Source organism: Melanotaenia boesemani, chromosome 12 (assembly GCF_017639745.1).
Source record: "Melanotaenia boesemani isolate fMelBoe1 chromosome 12, fMelBoe1.pri, whole genome shotgun sequence".
NCBI lineage: Eukaryota > Metazoa > Chordata > Actinopteri > Atheriniformes > Melanotaeniidae > Melanotaenia > Melanotaenia boesemani.
Window position 1 is genome coordinate 32,059,725 of NC_055693.1, and position 24,515 is coordinate 32,084,239.

Genomic DNA, 24,515 nt, shown 5'->3' on the forward strand with positions numbered 1-24,515 from the left:
CTATCTATCTATCTATCTATCTATCTATCTATCTATCTATCTTCTGATAAGATGATGCCACACAGTGGTAAACATAAAAAAATCTTGGATTCTGGATTAAAAGTTTTGATGGTTCATATTTGATTTTTAATTATATATTTTTTCAGTCAAGAAAAAGAGTTCAAATAGTTTTGCATAATATGTTTGCATTTTATGCAGCATCTCAATTTTATGGAAATAGTTTTGTAAACTACAAAAACACAGTGTAATATAGTTGTCTTTAAAATAAGAGTTTGTTATTGGGATATGCTGAAATCGACATAAGTGTTATTCTAAAAGCCTGCAATAGGGTGCAGTACCACTCCCGTCCAACATGGGGCAATAAGCCGTTTATGAAGTGGTTAGAACTAGCAGCGGATTAAACGGGGCGGAGTCAGAGGTGGAAGTTGACTGGTGAAAACATGGTTGAACACGCTGAAATCCGCGTGGTTCATCGAGGTGGCAGTAAAATTAACTTCAGGCAGCCTGTCATAAGTAATGATTCAAGGTTAGTATGCATTTTTAGTGAGACAGTGTGTAATGTTTGGTGGAAGAGAGCCTCGCGGTTCTTTCAGTGTTTATTAGCTATACGGCTAACGCCGGTGCTAGCTTGTAGCGTTACCTGTTTGAGCCTGTTAGCTGTTTATCATTATGTTGATAACTACGTTTCTGTTTTTGTCCTTTTATGAATCAATTAATGACAAACTGACCATCTGTTTGTGGTTTCTGCTGCAGGTTCCTGTTGTGTGCTTCAGGAGAGAGTGTTAAGGTGTTCAGCACCTCCACAGAGGAGTGTATCCATGACCTGCGGGGACACACCGACCTGGTGACAGGTGTGCTGCTCAGACCTTCCAACCATCTGCAGGTACATCTTCACAGTTGCTCTAAACACCACTGCAGCTTGCATTGAGGAGGAATTTTCAAGCCGTATAAAAGCATCATAGACCTGAGTCCTACAAAGTGTGTGTAATTCTCTGATGTTTATTTGTAACTTAACACCGTGGCCTTCTAATACAGCTCACCAATCCCCGTTTGTTAGTTTGTTAATGGCTGTAAACATTTGTTCTAATTGGTAGATGTAGAAATAAGTGCCTTATCAAAAACTTCTTGTCAGCTGAAATACTTGGAGAGGAGGACATGTCAGAACAGTTTTACATGCTGTCTCTATATTGTAGAATTAAAATAAAGATATGAAAACGACTACATATTGTGGATTTTGCACGTTAACACAGGAGCTGAAGAAGCCAGTATTTGGTTTTATTGCCTTTAGTCCTTCATCAGTATGTTAAGGGTCATTGTGCAGCAGTCTTTTGGTATTTGTCGGTTTGTGGTGCTGCAACATTTTTTTAATTTTGTGATGATGGATTTAATGGTGCTCCGTGAAATTTGAAAGTTTAATATATGTTTGTAGTTTTTTTATAATCCATTGCAGATTTGTACTGGAACTGCTGACTAAAAAAAAAAAAAACTAAAAGAAACAGGCAGGAAAACTGTGTTTTCTAGCTTCATTTAAGCTGTCCGACTTCTGAAAGAAGTCCAGAAGCCCGTGAACAAAATCCAAAGGCAAAGATTGGTTGGAGATAAAAACCCTTACTTAGTTTACTGATCAGGATTTCAGCTGTATGATGAATTGTTCTGAGGTCTACAACCAAAGAGGTTGAGATCATCACAGACAAGTTTTGTTTTTTTCCTCCATAAAAATCCGTTATGTCACCTGAATGCGAGGTTTTTAACATTAAGAGTGAGAGAGGACATAATCATTACATCCAAAAGACAGTCAGATTAAATGTGTTCCTGTTTACATTTTAGTCCTGATCGGATTCTTTAAAGATTTTGCTCCACCTTTCTTGATCCAATTAGAAACTCATCTGGTGGAATCTAATCAGATCCATCAGATTTCTTTTCATTTGGCTGGTTTGTTTAATTAAATGTTATTTTCAAATTCAACTATTGATTTTCTGGCAGGATTTTTAAAACATTATCGTCCCAAAATAAGATGTTTCTGATGGTATCAGGTGCATACACTAGGAGTAGGAGAATTTTGGCAGTAACCACGTTTTTGGCCACACTGCCGTGCACTAATATATAATATATATGCATGTGCATGTGACTATGAACAACATGAAGGATTTATCATAGACATTAATGGAGTGAGACTGGAACAAACTGAATGTGGAGCTGAAACATCTAAATCTGTGTAAAAGAAATGTAAACAAATGATTTTTACAAGGTACAAGAAAGATGGGGTTTAACACCCAACTGGGGTATACTTGACGTGTTGTGGATGGATGTGCATGTTAGTAGATAACAGAAGGCTGCCTCTATGTGGAAATGAAGGAAAAAGCTACACAGTAAAAGTTCATGATAATGTGTGGATAGTCAACAGAACTGCTTCTGCATATAGTGGACGTACGGTATATTTGTGCATCCATGAAGAAATGATGAAACCACGTTCGGCCGCACCAGTTTCAGGTTTTACTTCAGTGGATCACGGTACATGTACATGTAGAATAGTGTGGATGTTTTTCTGCTGTGTTGCAGGTCTACTCCTGCTCAACAGATGGCACTGTCAGACTTTGGGACTTTACAGACGGCATCCTCATAAGGGTAAGATTAGATTCTTCTCTTTTTTTTAACCTTAAAGTAGCCATGTAAAGGAGGTTGAATCAAAGTCATCATTAAGCTTTTTCTTGTTTACTTGTACATTAATACCCAATTCCATAAACAACTAAACAGCTCTATCAAAGGTAAAGAGGGTAGAGATGAATTTAAGACAGAACCCAGCTTGTGTTTTCTCAGTAATGTATTAAAGCTGTTTGATCGGTTTCAGACTTATGTCATCGGCCACCCAATCTACTCCATATATGGATCTGCAAACCATGACGGGGTCCTCTTTGTTGTTACTGAGAGGCAAAGTAACAAAGGACCAGGTGGGTCGATATCGGCTTGAGTGGGTTTGATGGGACATGAGGCACCAACGTTTTGATGTGTTAAAAACCTCTAAATGTTCAGTGCTTGTTCATTTGTTTTACTTTAACTTTGAACTTGGAATTTTGTGTTTTCATAAATAATAAAATTCCTGCACATGTTGCTTTGATCCTTAACATTCCCGAGTCTTCACATCGGACCATAAGCTCGTGTCCGGTATGTGTGAGGGGTCGCCACACACAGGAAATGTTTAACATGCTGGAAGATGAAACTGGATTAGAGGTCATTGTGTGAGAGGGTGTGAGAGGCTGATGTGTGACACAGTGTGTGTTTATGTGCAGAGTTGTTCCAGCTGGTTGCGCTACATCTGCCGCAGTGTGGAGATCAGCTGGTGGAGGCCAGAGAGCTTTCTGCTGTGCTCAACAACTGCAGCTCCAACCCTGAGGCCGTCGCCTTTGGTAGACTGGTACGCTTCTCACCAGGACATCTTAAAGCTGCACTTTAAACAAGTCTTTCTGGTCTACTGTCACCTTCAGACATGGTTTTTATCATATTGTCATTTTTACAGGGAGAATATCTGGTTTCAGCTAAAGAATTGCAGCTGGAGATCTACTTCTTCAAGAAGCAGAAGTCTTTCAGGTTCACTTTTTTTTCTTTAAAGTAACGTAAACTTTTGGTACAACTCTTTAGACCAGGGTTTCTCAACCCAGGCCCTCAGGACCCACTGCTCTGCATGTTTTGGATGTGTTCCTACTCCAACACATCTGACTCGGATTAATAAACGTCCTCATTAAATTATTTGCACGCCTGTTAGAAGAATCAATCATTTCATTCAGGTGTGTTAAAGATGCTCTACAGAACTTCTGCAGTTTTCTCAGCGACGTGCCCCCGATCCATGCAGCGTCCCTCTTGCTTCCTGCCTGTGCTGTGAGCTCTCTCCAGACAGTAAAAGACAGTGTTGACTCTTGTCTTGCACTCTCTGACTCTTCGTTTGATAATGTCTTCTTTGCGTAAAGCGATACTGGGCTGTAGCGTCACGCAGCGCCCTGGATGAAAGTGCAGTTTCTCAGCCTCAGGACGCTGCTGGGCAGCGACGCTCCAGAACTGCACATAATAGATGTCACTGTGCCGTCAAACGAGTCCGTAACGCAAACTTATACGTTTGGACAGTTAGGTAGGTTTAAAATAGGGTTACCTCTAAAACATGCAGGGTAGTAGCTCCTGACGACCAGGACAGAGAAACGCTGATCTAGCCCATGAACCCGTTGCACAAAACACCTTAGATCCTGTCTTTAGATGGTTTTATTATCTTGACCATGTATTTGAGGAATTCTTCAAAATAAGTTGCACAAAAGACCTTAGCTACCAACATATGGACAAAAAACAGAGAGATGCTCAACTGCAGCATGTTTATGTTTTTAAATGAAGGAACAAACGTCCATGGTAGCGTTTCCCTAACCAGGAAAACCTGTTTATCCTGAATTACTGAATTACGGACAGAGTGCTGTATTGTGCGCTGATCGTCATCATTAGCTTTTCTTTCTGAAGAACAGTTCAGGCTGAACAAGATGGGGAGTAGACAGAGACTTGTTCAGACTCAAGTGCTTATACCAGTGGTTCTCAAATTTCTGAAAATGTCAGACTCTCCACGTACCACCTTCATGACTGACATTAAAATACAGAGAGTAGAAAGCTACTCTCTTCTCCAGGCAGACCTCAGACAGAGGCAGGTTAGTTCCAGATGAAAATACTGAGTGGAGGCAGCTGTCACTGGAGGAGTTTTTCTCCAGAGCTGACATTTAAACGTACTGCTTGTAACTGCGTGGCTGGTTCTGTCTTACACCGGTCACATGTGGGATCCAGGTCCGTCCTAATCCTTCAGACGATGTACAACCTTAAATTGTATACTAGAGTGTCTGACACACGGACAGGGTGGAAATCTTCTTTACAACCTGTAACCTAGTCTCTCCTTATATCCCCTTCCCATCTTTAAGCTCCTCTAAGTGGGTCATTTACAGCAGCAGTTTTTTAATGCAACATCAGGCTGTTTTTACCCATATTTGTTTCTTCTTCATGCCTTGCCTAAAAATGATCAATTTAAATCGAGTCAGTAAAGCATGCAGCCCTGCTGGTTGTTATTTCCAGATTTACCTACAAAATTACAAACATGCTCAGTAACACTAAACTTATGGTGGTAAACAGGTTTTTCCTCAAAGAAAGCAACAAGAAAGGAGCCAGGAACAAGTTCACATGCGTCGCCTGCCACCCACGAGATGACTGCATCGCCACGGGGCACGAGGACGGCAAGATCCGGCTGTGGTCAGTCACCTTGAACACACACACACACACACACACACATCGCTTGCTGCAGGTTCTTATTTAGTGTAATCATGTGCTGTTTGTTTGTTGTGTGCTGATAGCTGAACCTGTGACCTCCCCTCCTCCAGAATCATGTGAAAGAAAGTTTATGATTTTGTAACTTCATAGGTTCAGTTTCATGTTCTGCAAATCTGCTTGAGTTCATTTGATTTAATAACATTTGATTTAGTATATTTAGCTGTATATTTTGGGGGGATATTTGTTTTTTGTTATATATTTGATCTTTTTGCTTTAATTAGATTTTTAATATTTTCATTTAATTGAAAAAAATTAATTCAATTTTAATTTAATTTTATTTAAATTGAATGAGAATTTGATTTTAATTCAATTTTTAGTGTAATTTTAATGTAGTTTTAAATTAATTTCAATTTTATTTCATTAGAATTTGATTTAATTCTATTTATTAACTTTATTAATTTTATTGATTTATAGCCTTTTGATTCCTCATAGGTTCATCATTGAATTGCAGAAACTTTATTTCCCAACTATTCTTTCAGGAGAAATTTCAACCACAACAAGGAGTACACATACTCCACCCTTCACTGGCACCACGATGCTGTGGGCTCGCTGTGCTTCACCCCAGAAGGTATCGTTTCTAGTTTTCTCTCCAGATATATGAAATCCGCTCAGTTTGACAAAGTATGCGATATATTTCCTGTCTTACTGGGGAAAGAAATCCCCTTTAAAATTTTACATTTGTTATTTTTAAGAGTCGTTTTTATAAACCAGAAGTGTGTATCTGTGTGTGTTGTTGTTTTAATCAGGCACCAACTTGCTGAGTGGAGGTTTGGAGTCGGTACTTGTTCAGTGGAGATACAACCAAGAAAGCCAGCGGGACTTCCTGCCCCGCCTGGGTGGTGCCATCACACACATCACCGTCTCACCCGACGGAGCTTTGTTCTGCACCTCTCACACTGACAACAGTAAGCAGCAGTAAATCTGCATCACACATTCTTCATGAATCTGATGACTAGTGGAAGCTGGAGGAAGCAGCTGGTGACTGTCAGTAAAAATCTGACTTTATTGGCTCTTTTTGTGACATTAACTGATACTGATTTCCATCCTCTCAGATTGGATGATCTCAGATTTTACCTGTAACTAACTTCCGTGTCTCCTTTAGAAATCATGATCATCCAGAGCTGTGTTAAAGTGTCGGCTGTCATTCAGGGCCTGGTCAAAGGTGAGTGCAGACTCCAGGTAGAAGCAGCATTTTGTGATCATAAACAGTAAACTGTACGTCTCCTAAACAACTGTGGAAATGAGTCCTTATTATCCAAGAGGAGGCCTTTAAGCTGCCCCTTCATACTGAACACTAAATAAAACCTCAGTATATTTTATCATTTAGTCTGACTGAAGGATCCAATTTATAAGTCTTTAATGTAATCTACAAGCAAAAAACTAGTTTTAAAGTTTACGTTTTATGTGGATTATTCACTTTTAGTATACATGACTGCCTTTTCGGGGGAAGAGAAGGGTAACTCTCTTTGTCCTGCTTTAGGTGAAAATGTCAGGACAGACTTGATTGTGGATCCACGCAGCAAAGCTTTGGTGCTGAATGGAAAACCAGGACACCTTCAGTTTTACTCGCTCCAGAGAGACAAACTGCTGTACAACGTAAGCCTTTCACATGGCACCAGTTCCCCAGTGAGCTGCAGTTACCGTCGGTTCCTGAGGTCTCTCCTCTCCCTCGTTCTTCACAGCTAGACATCGTCCAGCAGGAGTACATTAATGAATCAGGCCTGGAGCAGTTCGAGGTGGTCACAGCAGCGTTCGACGCCTCTGGCAGCTGGTTGGCAACGGTGGAGGAAAGAAAACAGAAAGCTGCTGAGCTGGAGCTTAACTTAAAACTGTGGGCGTTTGATGAACAGACACAGAGGTATGAACACCTCAACTTCCCACACTTGTCCAGAGGGTTTTTTTCTTAATAAAATGGAAATTATTCACTAATGTGTTTTTTTTTTTTTTTTTTTTTTTTTATTATTATTATTATTCTCGATCTTCAACCACAACCCTGTAACATGCAGTTTTGTGCTGAACACGACCATCTCGGCTCCCCACGAGGGACAGATTACAGCCATGTGCTTTGACCAAGCAGCCAACAGCCAGACCACCCTGCTGGTCTCCACCAGCAGAGATGGACACTTCAAAGCCTGGCAGCTGGCTGCAGCAGCCCACACAGAGCAGGGTAAGCCTGATGTCGTGGACAAGAAGACTCATTTAATCTGATCAGATGTCTTAGTTTTTGGGTTTTAGTGATAACTAGTAACTGTCTTCAGACAGTATTTAAGCATAAACTGAAGCAGTTTGGATTGCTGAAAACAAAAGTATCCGTAGATCACGGTTGTGATGTGTATTTAACTCTGAAAACGCTCCCCAGCGTTATCTCTTATATCAGGAACCGTAGTGTGTAACTTTGTGGGGTAAATTGTGCTGGATAGTTTGTCTTTAGATGATCTACGGAAGTTTGCCATGCATTTACATCCCATCCAGGAACTTTACAATCCAGCCACAAAATCCACAATGATCCATGATAACACCATTATTCACAGTTTCATGATAAAAAAAGATCAGTATCACTACTATGTAGACCTCTGTTTTGACCTGGAAATTATTGTGAAACCACCAATCAGAGAGCTTAGAATGACGGTAACGTCCAATCAGGAGCAGCCAAAGATCAACCAGTGAGCAGAAAGTTCTGTGTGTGTGTGTGTGTGTGTGAAAAGAAGAAAAATAATGCTCCTCTATGGCTGGAATAAAGCCAAGAAGACGTTTCTGATGCACGGTGGCGCCACAAAGCAGCTGAGCTGGAGTTGGTTTAGTGAGGATAGCAGGTAAATAGTAGCAGGAATAACTGGAAATGAGGAAAAAGTGGAAACATGGAAATAGTTTCTGTTGTGTGTTTGTTTCAATGCCAATATTTTTTCTCCTGAAAGCCAAGACTTGAGAGAATGATGAGATGAGAAAAGGTTTGGTCACTGTTGATCTGTGTGTTATTTCTACAAAGTTCTGGTAGTAATAAATTCTGCTTTCTTCTTCTGGTTGGTCTTTATGCTGCTTATATGTATTCATACATTCATTTTACATCATTTTAGCCTCATAATCTGACAGCTGAGGCTGGAAACATGTCTGCATGCTGACTGGGGTAATGGAGTTAAAATATTTTTACATGTTAAAAAAACCCAGGTGGACCAAATGTGGCCAAAAAACCAAACAAAAACGAGCGTTTCTAAGGAGTTTTAGGGATTAAAGGCAGTCAGCAGGAATAGTTTCCCCTTGTTGCTTTTTACCACATCTGACTTTATTTTAAGCTTTAGGCTTTCTTTCTCTCTCAGTAATCCGTCTCTCCCTCTCCTCCTCTGATTATGCAGATGAAGGGCCCTCCTGGTCGTGTGAGTTCGTCGGGGCCTATCACAGCCTGGTACCTGAATGCTGCTGCTTCTCAGCCGACGGCTCTCTGCTGGCCGTCAGCTTTCAGGAGGTGGTGACCCTGTGGAGCCCGACCTCCTGGGAGCTCCTGGTAACGCTGTCCCAGCCGCCAGGACCTGTCAGGTCAGACCATAAACATGTTCATCCAGTGTGAAAGTGGTGACCTGGCTACGTTTGCAGCGGTTAAAAGAAGCATTAAGCAGCTGGTTTCATGTTTTTGTAATGGCTTGTGTAGGAAAGCATTTTTAAGTTTAAACTTTTTGTTTTCTTAACGCAGACCTGATAAATCTGATGTCTTTTCAGCCACGTTGGCCTTCATCATGTCAGACGCTTCCACTCATACATTTCAGGGCTGCAGGGAGTTTTCTTGGTCACACCAGTGTGTCTAACATCTGGTGGCTCTAGGTTTCGGACCTTTATCTCCCCAAATATCTGTCAGCTGATTCTTTATTTCCCTCTTATCTGAGTTCAGAGAAGAATGACACTGTTCTAAAAAGCCAGAGAAGAGGTGGGTCTCTACCTCTGATTGGCTCTGATCAGCAGCTGTATGTCATGTTGTGTGTTGGTTTGAGACACATTGGACGTTCAGACATTAGACATTCATTTGACACTCAAACTGGAATCAATTGTAAAACGTGCAATATGGTGGATTTTGCTCATATGTGTGATGTGTTATCCCACCGGTTAGTTTTCCATGGCAACTGAGCCAAATGAAGGAAATTTAGATGAGTGTTGAATGAATTTTGACCTCTCCAGCTTCCCGTCTGTGTGACGTCACCTGAACTAACAAGATCAAGTGTCCCACTGAAGTTCATCCGAGGTTGAGACGCCGGCAGAAATAGAAGTTATCCAAAAATGAAGAAACGATATGCACCTCCTAAAAAAATAATGAAAAAGCTGCATCTGTTTCCAGTGAAGCATCAGGCTGAGAAAATTTAAACATCGGTAGAAAACCAGACTGACCTCCATTAAACTCGGTGTTTGAGCTGCAGGTGGAGGCTGTCCATGAAAGGATCCATGGAAATAATGTCAATGGTCGATAAACCTACTATCAGGAGAGGCTGCCAGGGTTATTTGTTTATTCATATTTAGTCCAGTAAAGCTAGACCTTTAAATTTGTTTTGTAAAATAATGGGTTTTTCTTTTTCCACTTGACCTCCATGCTTCAAATAAAGATAAACGTCATTCTGGTCCACAATAATTTCACTAACCATCAATATGGGTAATGATAAAAAGACAATCCTTAACCCTGTTCTGCTGCATGTATCCTATTCAATACATAGTTTTCATTTTATAGTAAAAACGTGGCTCAAAACCCAGTTGTATACAGTCTGATACTCGTCTTCTGCTCCCTGGTGGACAGAATAATTATACACTACAATAATTTTGACATGATAACTAATGATTAATATACAAAAATTGTTTTTGATAATGATTTTTAGATTTTTGTTAAAGAGCTAAATAAAAAACTTCAGATTAAATGTTTAAAATTAAGGTTTTCTCCCCATTTTTCCTTGGGTCGGCTCTTAAGGGATTAAAGAAATGTGGTGCTGAGAACAACTCTGAAAATTGGGGTGGGGGTGGCCTGTTCTTTTTTTCCTGCTCCATCCGAGTGAAAAAGTTAGGTACACCAGTGAAACCAGTGCAGAAAGCCTGGAGCCGTCTGCTTACATACTTTGTCATTAGCTGTTTCTGAGTGTGTGTGTTGCTGTCGGGGCTCCAGTAATGCGTTTTCTGTCAGAGGCTTTGTTTAGCTGGGGGAGGGGGGCAGGCTGGATGCAGCTTCGCCTGAGACTCAGAAATGCTGGCAGATATTTGTCTGCTCACAAAGAGCCCTCAGGTCACTGAGGACACAGAAGTAGCGTTGAAGTAAGTTTCTGCACCACTTTTCTGAAACTTATAAGTCACATTAAAGGAACTAAAGGAACTAAAGGTTTCTTTATTAGGTGAACTTAGAGCATCTATGTCACAGTGAAAACATGAGAAAGTCTTGGTTGGTAAATACTGGAAGGAGTTAATTTCTCTCAGTGAGTCCCGGGTTTCGTGAACTCGTAGCAGACAAACACTCAGGGAACCGCAGTTAAACACTCTTTCTGGGTAATTTTGGCTCTGAATAAGAATAAGAGGACGAGGAAGCTGGATGGCGAGAATTGTCCGTTGTTTTAACAGCTGCCTGGTGCCCTCTACGTAACCCCTTCCTATAGATGTGCCGAGCCGAGTCAGTTGTTCCAACTCTTCTCTTTTCATATGCAACATGATGAAGGTGCATTTAAACTACGAAATGATATTTAGGAGGTGCATTTAAAATCTGATTTAGCTCAACATTTTGGTTCTTGGTGAGCCTGTTTTCTTGTTCTTACTTGAAGCTCCTCCAAAGGTGTGATTTATGTGTGCCGTGAGGGTTTGGTTTGCTTGATTTTTAATAGTCTCAAGAAAAGACTTGAAAAGTGACTTGAATTTCTTTTTTTTCCTTGTCTTTCTGCATCAGGAATCTTTGTTTTGGGAGACTGAGCTGTTCAAAGTATCTGCTGGGAACCACCACCAGTCAACTGCTCTGCTGCTGGAACCTCCTCACATGCTCCTGTAAGACCTTTCACAGGCTCATCAGACTAAACTTTTCTAAATTTAGCTTTTGTACACCACCACAAGAACATCGACTTTCAGCTGTAATTAAAGGAATTTGACATAATTATTGCCTTGACTGTTAGAGAATTACAACCTTTTTTCACTAGCTTGAAAAGATTATTGATCCATTGACTGAAAAGCAGCTTTATTGGCAAGTAGTGAACGAAGCATCCAGTCCCAACGCACATCAGTGTGTTTACCATCATCAACACTAAAAAACATTAAGGCTGTGTTACGACTCCAACTCTAAGATAAAACCAGAATGTGGAAAAAGAAGGAAAGATTCACATCTGTCAAACATGGTGGTGAGTATTATGGGATGGGCACGTACAACTGCCTCTGGACCTGACTGTTTGCAGTCAATGACTGGAATGTGCTTAAATGGCAGCAGCAGCGTCCTGACCGGGTTCAGGTCATGAAACTGACCTAAACCTGACAGAAAAATCCACAAGCAAGCAGCTGAGAGCTGCTGCTCTAAAGCAGCCGTTGTCACATTTTTTTTCCATCATTTTACCTCCTGTAGGATCATTTTTCAGCTAAGTACCCCTAAACCAGCATTTACATTTTAGCTCAGGGACCACATAAAACCACATTCTGATCACAAGTGGGCCGGACCAGTAAAGTAACAGCATAATAACTTATAAAATCAAAACTCTACGTTTTCCTTTTTTATTTTAGCCCAAAAAAGTACAAGTTCAATATTAAGATGTTCTGTCCTTTTAGAAAAAATTATGAAGAACCTGAAATTTCTGGAGAAAAAAAGTGTTTCAACAATTTACATAATTACATAAAATACATAAAATGTGTAAATAAAAATATATGCATGTTTTATTTAATGTTTTTATTATATTTAGGGAGTAAGGAAGATTCCAAAGGTGCACGACTTGAAACTGCATGAAATGGTTTGGTCCTGTCATAGTGCATCACACAGCTGTCCACAGCTGTTTGAAAGAACCGGATCGGTCACTAAAAATGCAGCGCAGCGAGAAAGGAAAATCAGGTTTTCAAAAAATGACAGAAAGGAAAGAGACAAAGAAAGGGTGTTAATATGTGACCCAGTTTTTCTCCAGGAAAGGTGTGTAGCTCAGTTTGAGTGGTTGAAATGAACCTGTTCGGTGAAATAAGCTAGCTATCTACAGGCTAATGCTAAGCTACCTGAATCCTCTTCACCCGCGAAGGTCGGAGGCGTCGCATCGATGATGATGCTGACTACTCCTGTGCATCTGTTTCCAAAAAGGAAAATGATAGCACCTATTTATTCATTTATATATTTTTTTATGGAAAGAACAGCAATGTCATTGTCTTTCATGGGGTCCTAAATTCCTGACGGCGCCACTGCATGCATGTTCATTTCCACATGTGTGTAGTAATCCTGATCAACTGAACTGACTCACCTCATGAGACAAACTGAGGTCAGATCTATTAAGTCAGAAAGATCTAAAAGATATGACAAGTTATCCTGCTTTTTAAAAATTTTCTCATGAACCCCTGGAGCGTCTTGAAGTACCTTCAGCGGTACGTGAATCCCATTTGAGAAGCCCTGATCTAAAAGGGTGGGAATGCTTCATAAAGGAGGAGCTATTAAATTCATTAAAACAATCGGTACAATTTTACTAGTCAATCCAATTAACTGTTAAAGTTCTTGAAAAAATGTACAACTTTAAGAAAAAACTAACTTTTCTGAACCAAACTGCAGTGTTTCCCACAGACCAGGTAGAAGTTTGAGGTGCTCACTTGGCGCCGGTAAGGGAACTGAGTGTTGCGGTGTTGTGGGCAGCAGGTGGCGTTCAAACACACAACTTCTGAGCTGCCATATTAAGCATACACGTGTATGTTTATCTATTGTTCTTCAGTCTCCTGCTGAGATGGTCTTAAAGCTTTAAGAAGCTTTTGAAATTATTCAGCTCAGCTTAGAGAAGAGAGAACTAAGAACTAATGTTTCCATCTCAACACCCATCTCCATGGTAATATCCGTCATCAAACCACCAGAATTGACGGCTAAAGTTAAACAGTCAATATTGATGAAGAAACATTGATAAAACTGATTATCTGGCTTAAAAAGCTAAAGACACATTTTCCTTTTATCATTAAAGAGTGTTTGTGAAGCTGTGGTAAAAGTCCTACAGCAGCATCACCCAAAGTAAACACCTGATAAAATAGCATTGGCTCATTGTTTTGGTTTGTTTTTGTTTTTAAACTATTTTTTTTAACATTACATGATCACTTTAGTTGTAATGATCAGTTCAATCTTTTCTAAAATCTAGGCCTAAGTAGTTCCCCCCCTTTTCCTGGTCAGCGCTTCTGTCTGGCCCCCCATTGAAACTTTTCTAGACTCGCCCCTGCATCGCTGAAAATATAAACCGTTTCTACCACCAGTCAGCTACTTTGTTAACGAAAGGTTCAGCCAAAAACATTTGTGTAAATGTGTGTCAGTGTGAACCATGAACTGCTAGTTTCCCCCTTATCTGCTGAACAATAAACTCAGCAAGAGAGACGATGCTAGCGACAGAAAAACCGATCAAATGTTTATCGGAAAGACGGGGAGGGAGAGGAGGAGGCAGAGCGCTGTGCAGACACAGAGAACCACGTTCATGCAAAACTCTAAAAAAAGTTTTTAAAATGCAGGAAAAGTGCAGTTTCTTTAACCTTCTTAAAATCATTCTCCACGGTTGTGTGTTCTGTCAATCTTCTTTTATAGAGCCAGCTGGCTGATCTTCTATCTCTGTGTGTGTTATAAATGTTAATGTTATTAAATTATTTTTTGCAGACTTTTTATATTTCAAAATTACGTTCTGGGGGCGGGATCTGTGGCGCTGCGCCAGGCATTGGTCTTTGTGTGGGAAACCCTGCAATTGAGTTAAAACTGGAAGAACTTCCAGTTTTAGAAGATTAAAACTGGAAGTTTTAACTTTTAACAGGTTTAATTTCAGATTTACTGAGTAAAGAGACAAAGTGAAGGAATTTAGGCCTTTGTGAAGTGTGTATAATTTAGTGTAAGTGAGCTGAAGCTGTTATTTTATGGTTTTTTGTTTGTTTTTCCTGTGTGGCAGTGGAGTGGAGCACGTCCATGGACATCAGCCTGCTGCTGGCTGACCCCCTCTCTGAGAACATGGCTGCCTTCTGCTTTCAAGCTGGAGCCACTGATTGTAAGTACATTTACAAGTACATCTGAGTATTTCTGAGTTGAAATCTCTTCTTGGATCTCATCAATGGCTGTTCTTGAAAATCTGACCTGACATGCACACGTCTCAGAGAATTTATCATATTTAAATTTTAATTATAATTTGTATATCTTCTTTCAGTTGAGTTTTCCAGCTGTTCAAGACAAACTAAATGAAAGAATGTTTTAAGAAATACAAGACACCAGAGTTGTCAGTGGCAGTCACCTCAGTGTACCATCGCAAATACTCGTGTTTGTACTGAGAAGCAGCTGCCTGTTGAAAGTTTAAGGTTTTTTATTTCAAGGTCTTGTGCTTCTGTCAGTGTGACAGGCTCTGACTCATGTTAGTAGAAAACAACGTCACTTCAGTTCGGTTCTCCTGTCTTCTCTGTTTTCAGTGTTTGTGTTCAGGCCCAATGAACCTCTGCCGCTGTTTTCCCATAAGGCCGTGTGTTCTGGGAAAGTAACTCGAGCCATTTTCGCCCCAAGGGAGATGATGCTGGAGAGCTGTGAGGAGAGCAGCCAGTGGCTCAACTGCTCTCAGCTTTACTTCATCACACGGTACATGGTAGGTAAGCACCTGCGCATGCACGCAGATGGCAAAGAAATCCAGACTTTAATGCATTTATGCAAACAAAAACATCCCGATTTATAAACATACTGCAAACATTAATTTCTCAATTTTTAAATAAACTGTTCAGATAAAAAAGTGACATTGAATCTTCAGCTTTTAATTACTGCTTTTCCTCTCATATTCATCTACACTTAACAAAAAGATGATTGTTTGGAGACAAGAAAAGGTAAAAGCTCTCAAACACCAGCTCAGGTGTAAAAGGGAGATGTTTGTGTATGTTGCATAATAAGTGTTTAAGCCAGGGGGGCCTAATTCCAGTCCTCAAAAGCTATTATCCTGCAACAGTTAGATGCGTCCCTTTCCCAACACACCTGAGTGAAAGGACTGAATTCCCTCATGTGCGTCATTCAGCTCTGCAGTGGCCTGGTAACAAGCCATTCATTTGATTCACGTGTGTTAGCGAAGGGATGCATTTAAAGGTTCAGTTAGCACTCACAAGACAGTGTACTTCCATGTCTTTTACTTCCGGAGAGAAGACTGGTTTATAATCTGGTTTATAAGCTGTCAGGGAGACGAGTCCATGATTTAATTGCTCTGTAGGAAAAAGCTGACTGTGCAGGTTCAGTATAGAGTTTATCTAGAAGTCCTGCTCATACATTCAGGACAGGGTGGGACAAATGTTCTCAAAACACCTGCCAAGGATTCCTGAAATGGTCTCTTAGTCTATTTCAGTAGAATCCACAATCATGGGGAAGGTTGCTGACCTGACAGTTGTGCAGAAAATCATCATTAGGTGCATTTCCATTACCCCATAATAAACACAACCTAAATACAGTAAATGGTCTGTATTTATAAAGTGCTTTTACCCAAAGCGCTTTACATTATACATCACATTCACCCATTCACACACACATTCACACACTGATGGCGGAAGCTGCCATGCAAGGCGCTCAACCACAACCCATCAGGAGCAATTAGGGGTTCGGTGTCTTGCTCAGGGACACCTCGACATGAAAAAAACTGGTTAAGGAAACACATGGATTTCGAAAAACCTCTGTTATTGTTAAAAAGTTTTAATGCTCCCATGAGGTGGTTTTTCAGTTGTGTCTATATAGAAGTAAATTGTGTAATGAAACACTTTATTCACATTTAGACGTCCCTGGATGTGAAGTAGGGGTCATGTGACCAGTTCATTTCAAGTAAAGATGGCATGGTATGAGTAGACGCAGCAGGAGATGGAAATCTTTTTACAAATAATTAAAGAAAGAAAATATAGCTGCTGTCCTTGATAGTAAGGCGAGATGAGATTTTACTAGAATGTTTAATGCACTAAACAGCATTCAATGGTAACATCTGCAAGTCGAAATTGCTCTTTGTTGAAATTTTAGAAATATAGCTTTTTTTTTGTGTAAAACTGTAATGGAAACACAGCAACTGACACCCTCCACAGGGAGGGAAAGCCTCAAAATGTCATTGCAAAAGAACCTGGATTCTCTCAAAGTGCTGCATCAAAACACATCAATAGAAAGTTGAGTGGAAAAGTGTGGAAGAAGAGGAGGAACAACCAGCAGGGATGAAGCAGCCTGGAGAGGATCGTCAGGAAAAGGCCGTTCAGAAATGTGGGGGAGCTTCACAAGGAGTGGACTAAGGCTGGAGTTCCAGAGCCACCACACAGACAGATCCTGGACCTGGACTTCACGTCGTATTCATCTTGTCAAGCCGCTCCTCAACTAAACCCGCCATCAGAAGCTTCTTACCTGGAAGAAAAAACGAACTGGTCTGCTGAGCAGCGCTCGTTTCTGATGAGCAAATTCTGCATCTCATTTGGAAATCCAGGTCCCAGAGTCTGGAGGAAGACTGGAGAGGCAACAATCCAAGATCAAGGTCTTGTGATGATGTGGGGGCTGTGTCCTCTGCTGGTGCTGGTCCACTGGGCTTTATTAAGTCCAGAGTCCACGCAGCATCTACCAGGAGGTTTTACAGCACTTTATGCTTCAGCAGAAAAGCTTTTAGGAGACACTGACTTTATTTTCCAGCAGGACTTGGCACCTGCCCACACGGCCAAAAGGACCAGAACCTGGTTCAATGACCAGGGATTACTGGGCTTGATTGGCCAGCAGACTCTCCAGACCTGAACCCCGTAGAAAATCTATGAGACATTGCCAAGAGGACGATGAGACACATGAGACCGAGCGATGCTGAAGAGTTGAAGGCTGCTATTGAAGCATCCTGGTCTTCATTCCACCACAGCAGCCCCACAGGCTGATAACATCCACGCCACGCTGCACTGAGGCAGGAACTCATGCAGAAGAGGCTCAAACCAAATACAACATTTCCTTATTCAAAAAATCTTTTATTTTTTTCATGTAATATTCAAAATTTCTGAGATTTTGATTTTTGGGCTTTCATAAGCTGTAAGCCATCATCATAAGTTATACTGAATAAATGCTTGAAATAATTCATCTTGCATGTAAAGAGTCTGTATATTAGTTTCTGTTTTTAGTTTAAGTACTGAAATAAATGACGTTTTGCACAATCTAATTTATTTAGTTTCACCTGTATGTTTTTAAACATTAGTGTTGAAGTATGTTTTGTCTTTGCTTCATTAATTTATTCATTAATTTATTTATATAATGCTAGTTTGCTTAACTTGACACTAAGGAAGAAAAGTGAATGAAGAAAGACCAGAGGAAAGTTCTTGAACATCAAGTTTCATAGTTAATGTTCCAGCAGGGGTCCCATATTTATTCTTTTCTTTAAGATGCTGTTTCTCTCTGATCAGCCTCGTGAGAATCACTGTGTAATTATAGAAATCACTTCTTTACTCTGAATTACAAAACTGATGTAAAACTTTTTTCTTAGGGGAAGAATAGTTTATATTTAAATTGCGTTAAAAACAAAAACCAGTAGCATTAATAACATTTGTAGAACCAAGATAAAATCTTGTTTGTCATTTTTAGGACCTCCTGGCGTTTACCACCAAAGCAGAGGAGGACAGGCTCAATGCTTCCAGCAAACAGGTAAGATCCCGAAGGTTGCACCCATTTGGTAGACACATACTTTGGTTCATCACATTCTGGTGAGTATGAAGTTGACAGTAAAAAGTAAAGTGGAAGGTGTTATAACTGACAGACTTGCTGCAGAGGATAATGTTTGCTTGTGGAAGAAGCACAGAGGCTGGAACATGGTGTAACTGAGTCCATTATGTTTGTCTAAAGTTTCAGCCAAGAGGTACTAAAACTGTCCAGTGATGAAGTCAGCCGTGGATTCATGCAGCTTTTGTTCTCAAGTCCTTTTCTTGTCCTAACTGGGAAGAAAAGAACAGAGTATCCCAGCATTCCCTTTGTTTCTCTCAGCTTCACTGCAGCTGAATTAAATCAAGGTTCAACATGAACCTCTAAGCTGCTGTTTTAAACCTGTTTACATCCTTTGTAATGTGAGACATTTTCCTGTCTTCCTCCTCTTTTAAGCTTGCTATTGATGACAGCGTCGCCATGACACCATTCTATCTGTTGCTGGGGAAACATCGGGATCAGCCACATGAAAATCCGGAGCTAATGAGCAGCCGGTCTGCCGAGAGAACGGCTCTGCCTCAGAGCTCTGCTGCCATCAAAGAGGTCTGTGGTTCGACCGTGAAGAGGTGCTTTAGTGTTGTACAGAAACAGGTATAAAGTGGTTTGACATGAGTTTCTTTCCAACAGCTTCTGCAGACCCCGGCCCACGTCCTGCCCTCCACCTCTTTCCTCTGCTCCATGTTCGTACAGTCCCTGCTGGTCTCCGTCACAGACCCCAGGTCAGTGGCCATCACAGTGATTTGGCAAAAGCCCTCTGAAGCATCACATGATTCATCAGATCCAGAGCTAAACGTGCACGTGGGAAAATCTGGGCGTCATTGTTTTTCTCTGAGAAAATGCTGAGTCATGCTGAGTCATGTTAATGTTTTTTTTTTTTTTTTTTCTTTCCATCTGTCTTGCAGCCTCAGGGAGGAAAACAAACAAGCAGAGGAGGAAATGGAGAGTGAAAAAGAGGAAGAGGATTCAGATGGGGAAATGGAAGCCAGAGTCCCGAGACCAGAGCAGGCATCATCGGGGGGCCCGGAGTCCACCACCCCCACCTTAACTAAAGCTCAGGTTAAGGAACTGAGAAGGGTGAAGAAACTGGACCACAGCTGGCTCGCAGGCCTCCTGGACTCCTGAAAACCACTGCATGTAAAAACAGACACTCGTACAGATGCGGCGCCTACAGGAAGCTTCCTGCAGACATTTTGGTTTGATTGTTTTACTGTTTGATGCCATCAAGTGAAAGTGGATTTCTCCAGGACAGGAAAAAGGCAGTGCCCAGGAGGAAGCAGATTACTGCAAAAATTGAACCCAAAACAAATGTTGGAAAAGCGTCTGCTGCCTTGGCAGGACTGCATGGTCTGTTGAACAATAGAAATTCCTCCCGTTAAAAGCGCCTTCGTTGTGCAACAGCAGAGTCACAAATAAAACTCTGAAAGCCTGCCCTACCAGAAAATTCACATTACTGTTTTCTAAGCCATTCCTGTCCAGCTTTAGGTTATGTTTGCAGTCTTTGTCCTATTTGAAATTAAATATTTTTTTCCACTTGTTCTTTCAAAGAACTTCTTCCTCTGAGATTTTTCCAGGTCAGTGTTATGCAACATGAAATGTTGTTTGTCAGCTATTTTCACTCCTGCTGAGCTTGCAAAAGCAAATTTCATGTTTGCAGTTTGGAAGCTTGTGAAGTTGCATTTCACTTTTTAGGATCTGTACACACCAGTATCTGGACACGACATGGGGTACTTCTGAATGTGCAAGATGGCTGATTCAGGAAAGAAACTCAAGAAGACATTATCAGAGGAAGAGGGTAAATGAAAGGGAAGAGGACAGAGCAAGAGAGACAAGAGTCAACATCAGACTGACTTTACCTGGCTGAAGAGAGCTCCGAGAAGAGACGGGAAGATGAAAGCTGGGTCAGCCGTCGTTAGGGGCACTTCCCTGAGAGAAAATGCCAAAGTTCAGTAGTGGTGCTTTAATAAAGTGATCCATGTCAGAAAGCACAGTTCTGGGGGGGAAAAAGGGAACATTAAATCAACATTTCTGATTATCACTTTCTAAATTAAATTCCTACACAAGCAAATCTCATTCTGCCTTCTGAAGACGAGACAGGACGGCCACAAACTGAACCGCAGAATAAGATGAGGCGGCCTTCAAACATGGCGACAAACTGAGGCTGAGGTTAAGTTCTCTGTAAGAAACGGTTCAAGTGAAGAAGAAATTTGTTTGAATTGAATTTCAAGGTTCTGCAAACATTTCATCCTTCTCTTATTTCCATATAAAGTCATTTAAATGAAAGTTTTGCTCTAAAGAACAATAATTTGCTTTGGAAATTAAGAGAAATGTTGTCAGCAGTTTAGGTCACAGAAACTTGTTCCTTTAAAGAAAGAAATGAAACATTTTGTAGTCTTATCTTTTTCCAGCTGTTGTAAACCTGAAGTCTTAGGTTGAGGTAACAGCAGTCTTCGTAATGCTGCTAGTATGGATTGCTTTGCCTCATGACAGCTCCAGAGTCTTTCAGCCTTTGTCCATTTTCAGCATTGTGATGTAATTCTTAAAGTAGAGTAAAGGTTACGGTTACCTGACAGAAATCTACTTAGGCTTGTGCTTTCATTCATTGTCATTAGAAACATGTTATGTGCAGCTTTTCTTGTCTTGATCTGTAATTTTTTTCTTCTTGAAGCAGCACTTTACTGGTGTTGTGGAGTCAGCTGCTGCAGAATCTGGAGCTCTGAAGTCCTGAGTAAGTTTTCACACATGATCACGTTTTGTTCCCAGGGTTGGACAAGACGACAGCTTTTCATCAGCAAATTTCACTTCCTGTCTGGATCAGGTGCTCCGCTCAGTCTGGTGCCCCGCGCTCCGTTCTTTCTTTTTATTTATCATATGTGTTTTATAGCTTTTGGTTTCCTAAATGGTTCCTCGAACAAGTCAAACTGGGCCAGCTACAGAGCCTTATCGAGTTGTACGCTGCACCCTCTCGCTTTTATTGAACTGATAAGATATGTGAATTGTAAAGGAGGTCTAGTTCTTGGGGAGAAGGGGTACAATGCATAGCAGACATGTTTGGACTGAATCTGGGCTACTTTTAGCACTTATGGCTCAGTTACAGCACTGGCAAGTGTTGCGTGGGCCCGAAGTGGACCACACCAGTCCAAATATCAGCTGTAATTCTGCACCCTGAAGCTGTCTTCATCTGGTCAGGGGCTTAGGGGGAGTAAAAATAAACACATACCCTAAGTGATGATTGACTGTGTCCAACCGCAGACATCAGTTTTCCCTCAGAGATAAAAGACAAGAATGTTATGAGAAATGTTGATTATGACCAGAACCAAAGAGGTTCTTGATGCTGGCTGGAAGCAGGTAGAATCAGGTGAAGCTCCTCTCCTGAGGAGGAGACACGACATCCAGCAGCCTGAGATTAGTGTCCATGATTTCTCTGCTTCATTCATTAGTCAGATCTAATATTCGGTTTTATTATGAATAAATATAAACATGCAGATGAATTTGAAGTTCTGTTAAATGGAACACATTTGATCTTTTTTTTAAGTAAAATAATTACTTTTCAGAGTAATTAGTTACTCTTATAATGCTGTAACTCTTTAACTAACTCAGTTACTTTAGTAACTAGTAATTATAATAAATGACTTTTTTTTTTAAGTAATGTGCCCAACACTGCTCACTAGACATAATTTCACCCCCAAAATGAGCCTATTGCAAACATTTGACCAAATGTAGTCAGGTGTGTGTGTTTAGGATGATTTTCTTCTCATTTGTTTGTTCTGACAGACTGAGACTGTTCAGTTGGAAAACCCTTTTCCTCCGGACTGGATCCTACATACTTTTTCTTTTCCCCCCTCCAAATATCTAAGTTAAGGCTCTGTAAGTGACAAACTGTTTAGCTGTCCCTTTACTGCCTGCTGCTGCCGTTTGGGTATTCATTCTTTGAACTTTTGGAGAGCTCAGCACAAGGAACAAACTTCATTTTCAGATAAACTTCAGTCATTCTAAGATTACAGAATAGAGCTTAAAATAATGTAAATATTTCTTTAACTTCCTTTTTTTTTTAGATCTGTCCATCCTCAGCTCTACTCTGCCCACACCTTTCCCTTCCAGAGTTGCCATCTGTACAGTATAGCTGATGACCGACATGTTGAGTTGAGCAACATTTGAGCTCCTAACACCTGACTGTTACCCGATATGTTATCAGTTACGTATCATTATAGATCTTACCCTTAAAAAGACAATAAACCTGTTTTCCTGGAAGCTCCAGCTTCATCAACCTAAGTGGACGCCATGCTGAAGCGGGACACATTATTTTAGAGAACATTTTTTTTCCCCTGACTGCTCGTTATTTTACATGAAGAGGAAGATAGCTTTACTCTGCATCCTCCCCACCACCACAGACTGATGCACAGAGAAGCCGGAGGCTCCATTTTTAATTTTTGATTTAGTCATCTGTCCTGAACTGATTGAGTACTATTCTAAATGTTCTAAAGTACAGCACAGTGAGTGTGTTGTGGTTATCTTAGTGCAGATTCTGCAGATGTATGCGAACATGTCAGAGTAGCAAAACAGGGTTTTAATCAGGAAAATGTGCCAAGTTTCCTACTTTACATGCATGACTTAGCCTTTTTTCCCCAGCTGTACATAACATAATTCCAATAGTCTTATTTATGTGTCAGTTACTAAATACACAGCTCCAATCTGACCTTATCAGGCTGACTCTACTTAAAAACTGCCCAGCTACAAGGAGAAAACATCTAAGTGACATCTGATGTTGAAGCAAAATATGAGCGAATTGTTTGCTCAAACTGTGCTGCTGTGTTTATAAAGTGTTTCAGTTGTGTTGATAGATCAGTGGTTTCCAACCTGTTTATCTTGAAGACCTCCTTGATTTAACGACCAAGAAACTGCTTTACAGCACAACATCACACAGCTCATTTAGCCAAGAAACCCAAGAGGGTATTAATGGAGGAAGAGAGGAAATGAGGGACAGAGACAGAGCAAAAGATACGACAACTTTTACAGGCTGACGAGATCTCAAAGAAGAAACAGGATGCAAAATGGATACTGGATTAGCCTTCATTTAGGGTGATAAATATGAGAAAATTCAGTTATGGGGCTTTGAGGACCCAAGAAATAATGACCAAAGAAATAATGGTCAGAAAATTTAAAAAATAAATAAACAAAAGTAATCCGTATACAGTATATGTACCATTTATTACTGTATGTCAGAATTATTGTATGAAAAAGATGTCCACCAGGGCGCAGAAGACAAGTATCAGGAACAAATATCAGGTCTCAGAAACTGCATGCATCAAATTTAATTCATGAGGTATTAAGACGTTAATTAAAAAAAACAAAACAAACAGGCTCTGAACAGTCAAACCCCATGTGCTTTTTCCGTGAAGGTGGGGTCAGGGACCTCAGATTGAGAACTACTGTTCTACATCATAATGCAGCTTTTGACCACCGGATGTGACGGCTGCAAATTTAATTAGACAAAAATGCTGAAGGCCTATAAAACTCATGATTTTTAGCTAAATCATATTTTTCTCCTCATAAATGAAGTCTAAGTCTTTGTGCAGCTGTGATTAAAGCCAGACACCCCAGGATCACCGTACTTTAATGATTGTTTTATTAAAATATTTAAATAAATATGAAAATACACGAGTCTGGTCAGCCTGTGAAAGCTCTCCTTCTTGGCTCATAGTGTGTAAATCCATCCGGCCCTGCTTTGAGTCAGCTACTTTAACACTGGCTGCCTAAAGAAGAGGGATTGAAAGTGGGGGAGGTATTAGCTGCTAACGCTGCTGTGGTATGCGACCTTACACAGCAGCAGCCAGGAAACCAAACATACATAACACACACACTCCACAAAAGACTTCAGAGACAAGCAGTAAATGTACATGTTTTATTTAACACATTTCACTCATTACAAGCAGTACCACCTCCTCTAGCGGAGTGCGATTATTACAGAAAAATGTATTTGATTTCTTAATGATTTCCGGCTTTCAGACAGCCTATAAAACTACAATAATACTGTATGTATGTACATATATGCATACATATATATAATATATACACATATATATGTAAATAAAGTGATGTTGCCAGATTACAGCAGGATATTGCAGATAAATTCAAACAAAACGCACAAATTTCCTAAAAATCTTAAAGAAACCTCAAACTGACACAAGGATATAAAAACACGTAGAAAAAGAAGAAAAAAAATAAAACATAACATTACACACCATTTTTTTCTTTATTTTCCAATGCCATGTTGAATTAAATCTACATCAACTCACAGCTGTTATTTATTTTAAAAATATAGTTTATGGCCGTC

At 40.4% G+C, this 24,515-nt stretch overlaps 1 protein-coding gene across 1 annotated transcript; it reads left to right on the top strand.

Annotated features, from left to right (window-relative positions):
• Positions 1 to 401: 401 nt before the first annotated feature.
• Positions 402 to 19,717, top strand: wdr75 (WD repeat domain 75). The gene is made up of 21 exons (XM_042001401.1): positions 402 to 526; positions 754 to 883; positions 2,560 to 2,625; positions 2,849 to 2,948; positions 3,288 to 3,412; positions 3,515 to 3,585; positions 5,149 to 5,265; positions 5,823 to 5,911; positions 6,090 to 6,248; positions 6,446 to 6,505; positions 6,824 to 6,939; positions 7,026 to 7,201; positions 7,350 to 7,510; positions 8,694 to 8,874; positions 11,240 to 11,334; positions 14,427 to 14,522; positions 14,935 to 15,104; positions 18,071 to 18,130; positions 18,581 to 18,727; positions 18,812 to 18,903; positions 19,087 to 19,717. Exons 1-21 carry the CDS (start codon positions 441 to 443, stop codon positions 19,304 to 19,306), a joined length of 2,517 nt encoding a protein of 838 aa, XP_041857335.1. The 5' UTR covers positions 402 to 440; the 3' UTR covers positions 19,307 to 19,717.
• The last annotated feature ends 4,798 nt before the right edge of the window (positions 19,718 to 24,515 follow it).

Bases quoted from the DNA above. Each gene is read 5' to 3' on its own strand.
- wdr75 (XM_042001401.1), top strand. From the start codon at position 441: ATGGTTGAACACGCTGAAATCCGCGTGGTTCATCGAGGTGGCAGTAAA. The intron at 884-2,559 runs GTACATCTTCAC...GCTGTGTTGCAG, and splicing joins GACCTTCCAACCATCTGCAG to GTCTACTCCTGCTCAACAGA. The intron at 6,940-7,025 runs GTAAGCCTTTCA...CGTTCTTCACAG, and splicing joins GAGACAAACTGCTGTACAAC to CTAGACATCGTCCAGCAGGA.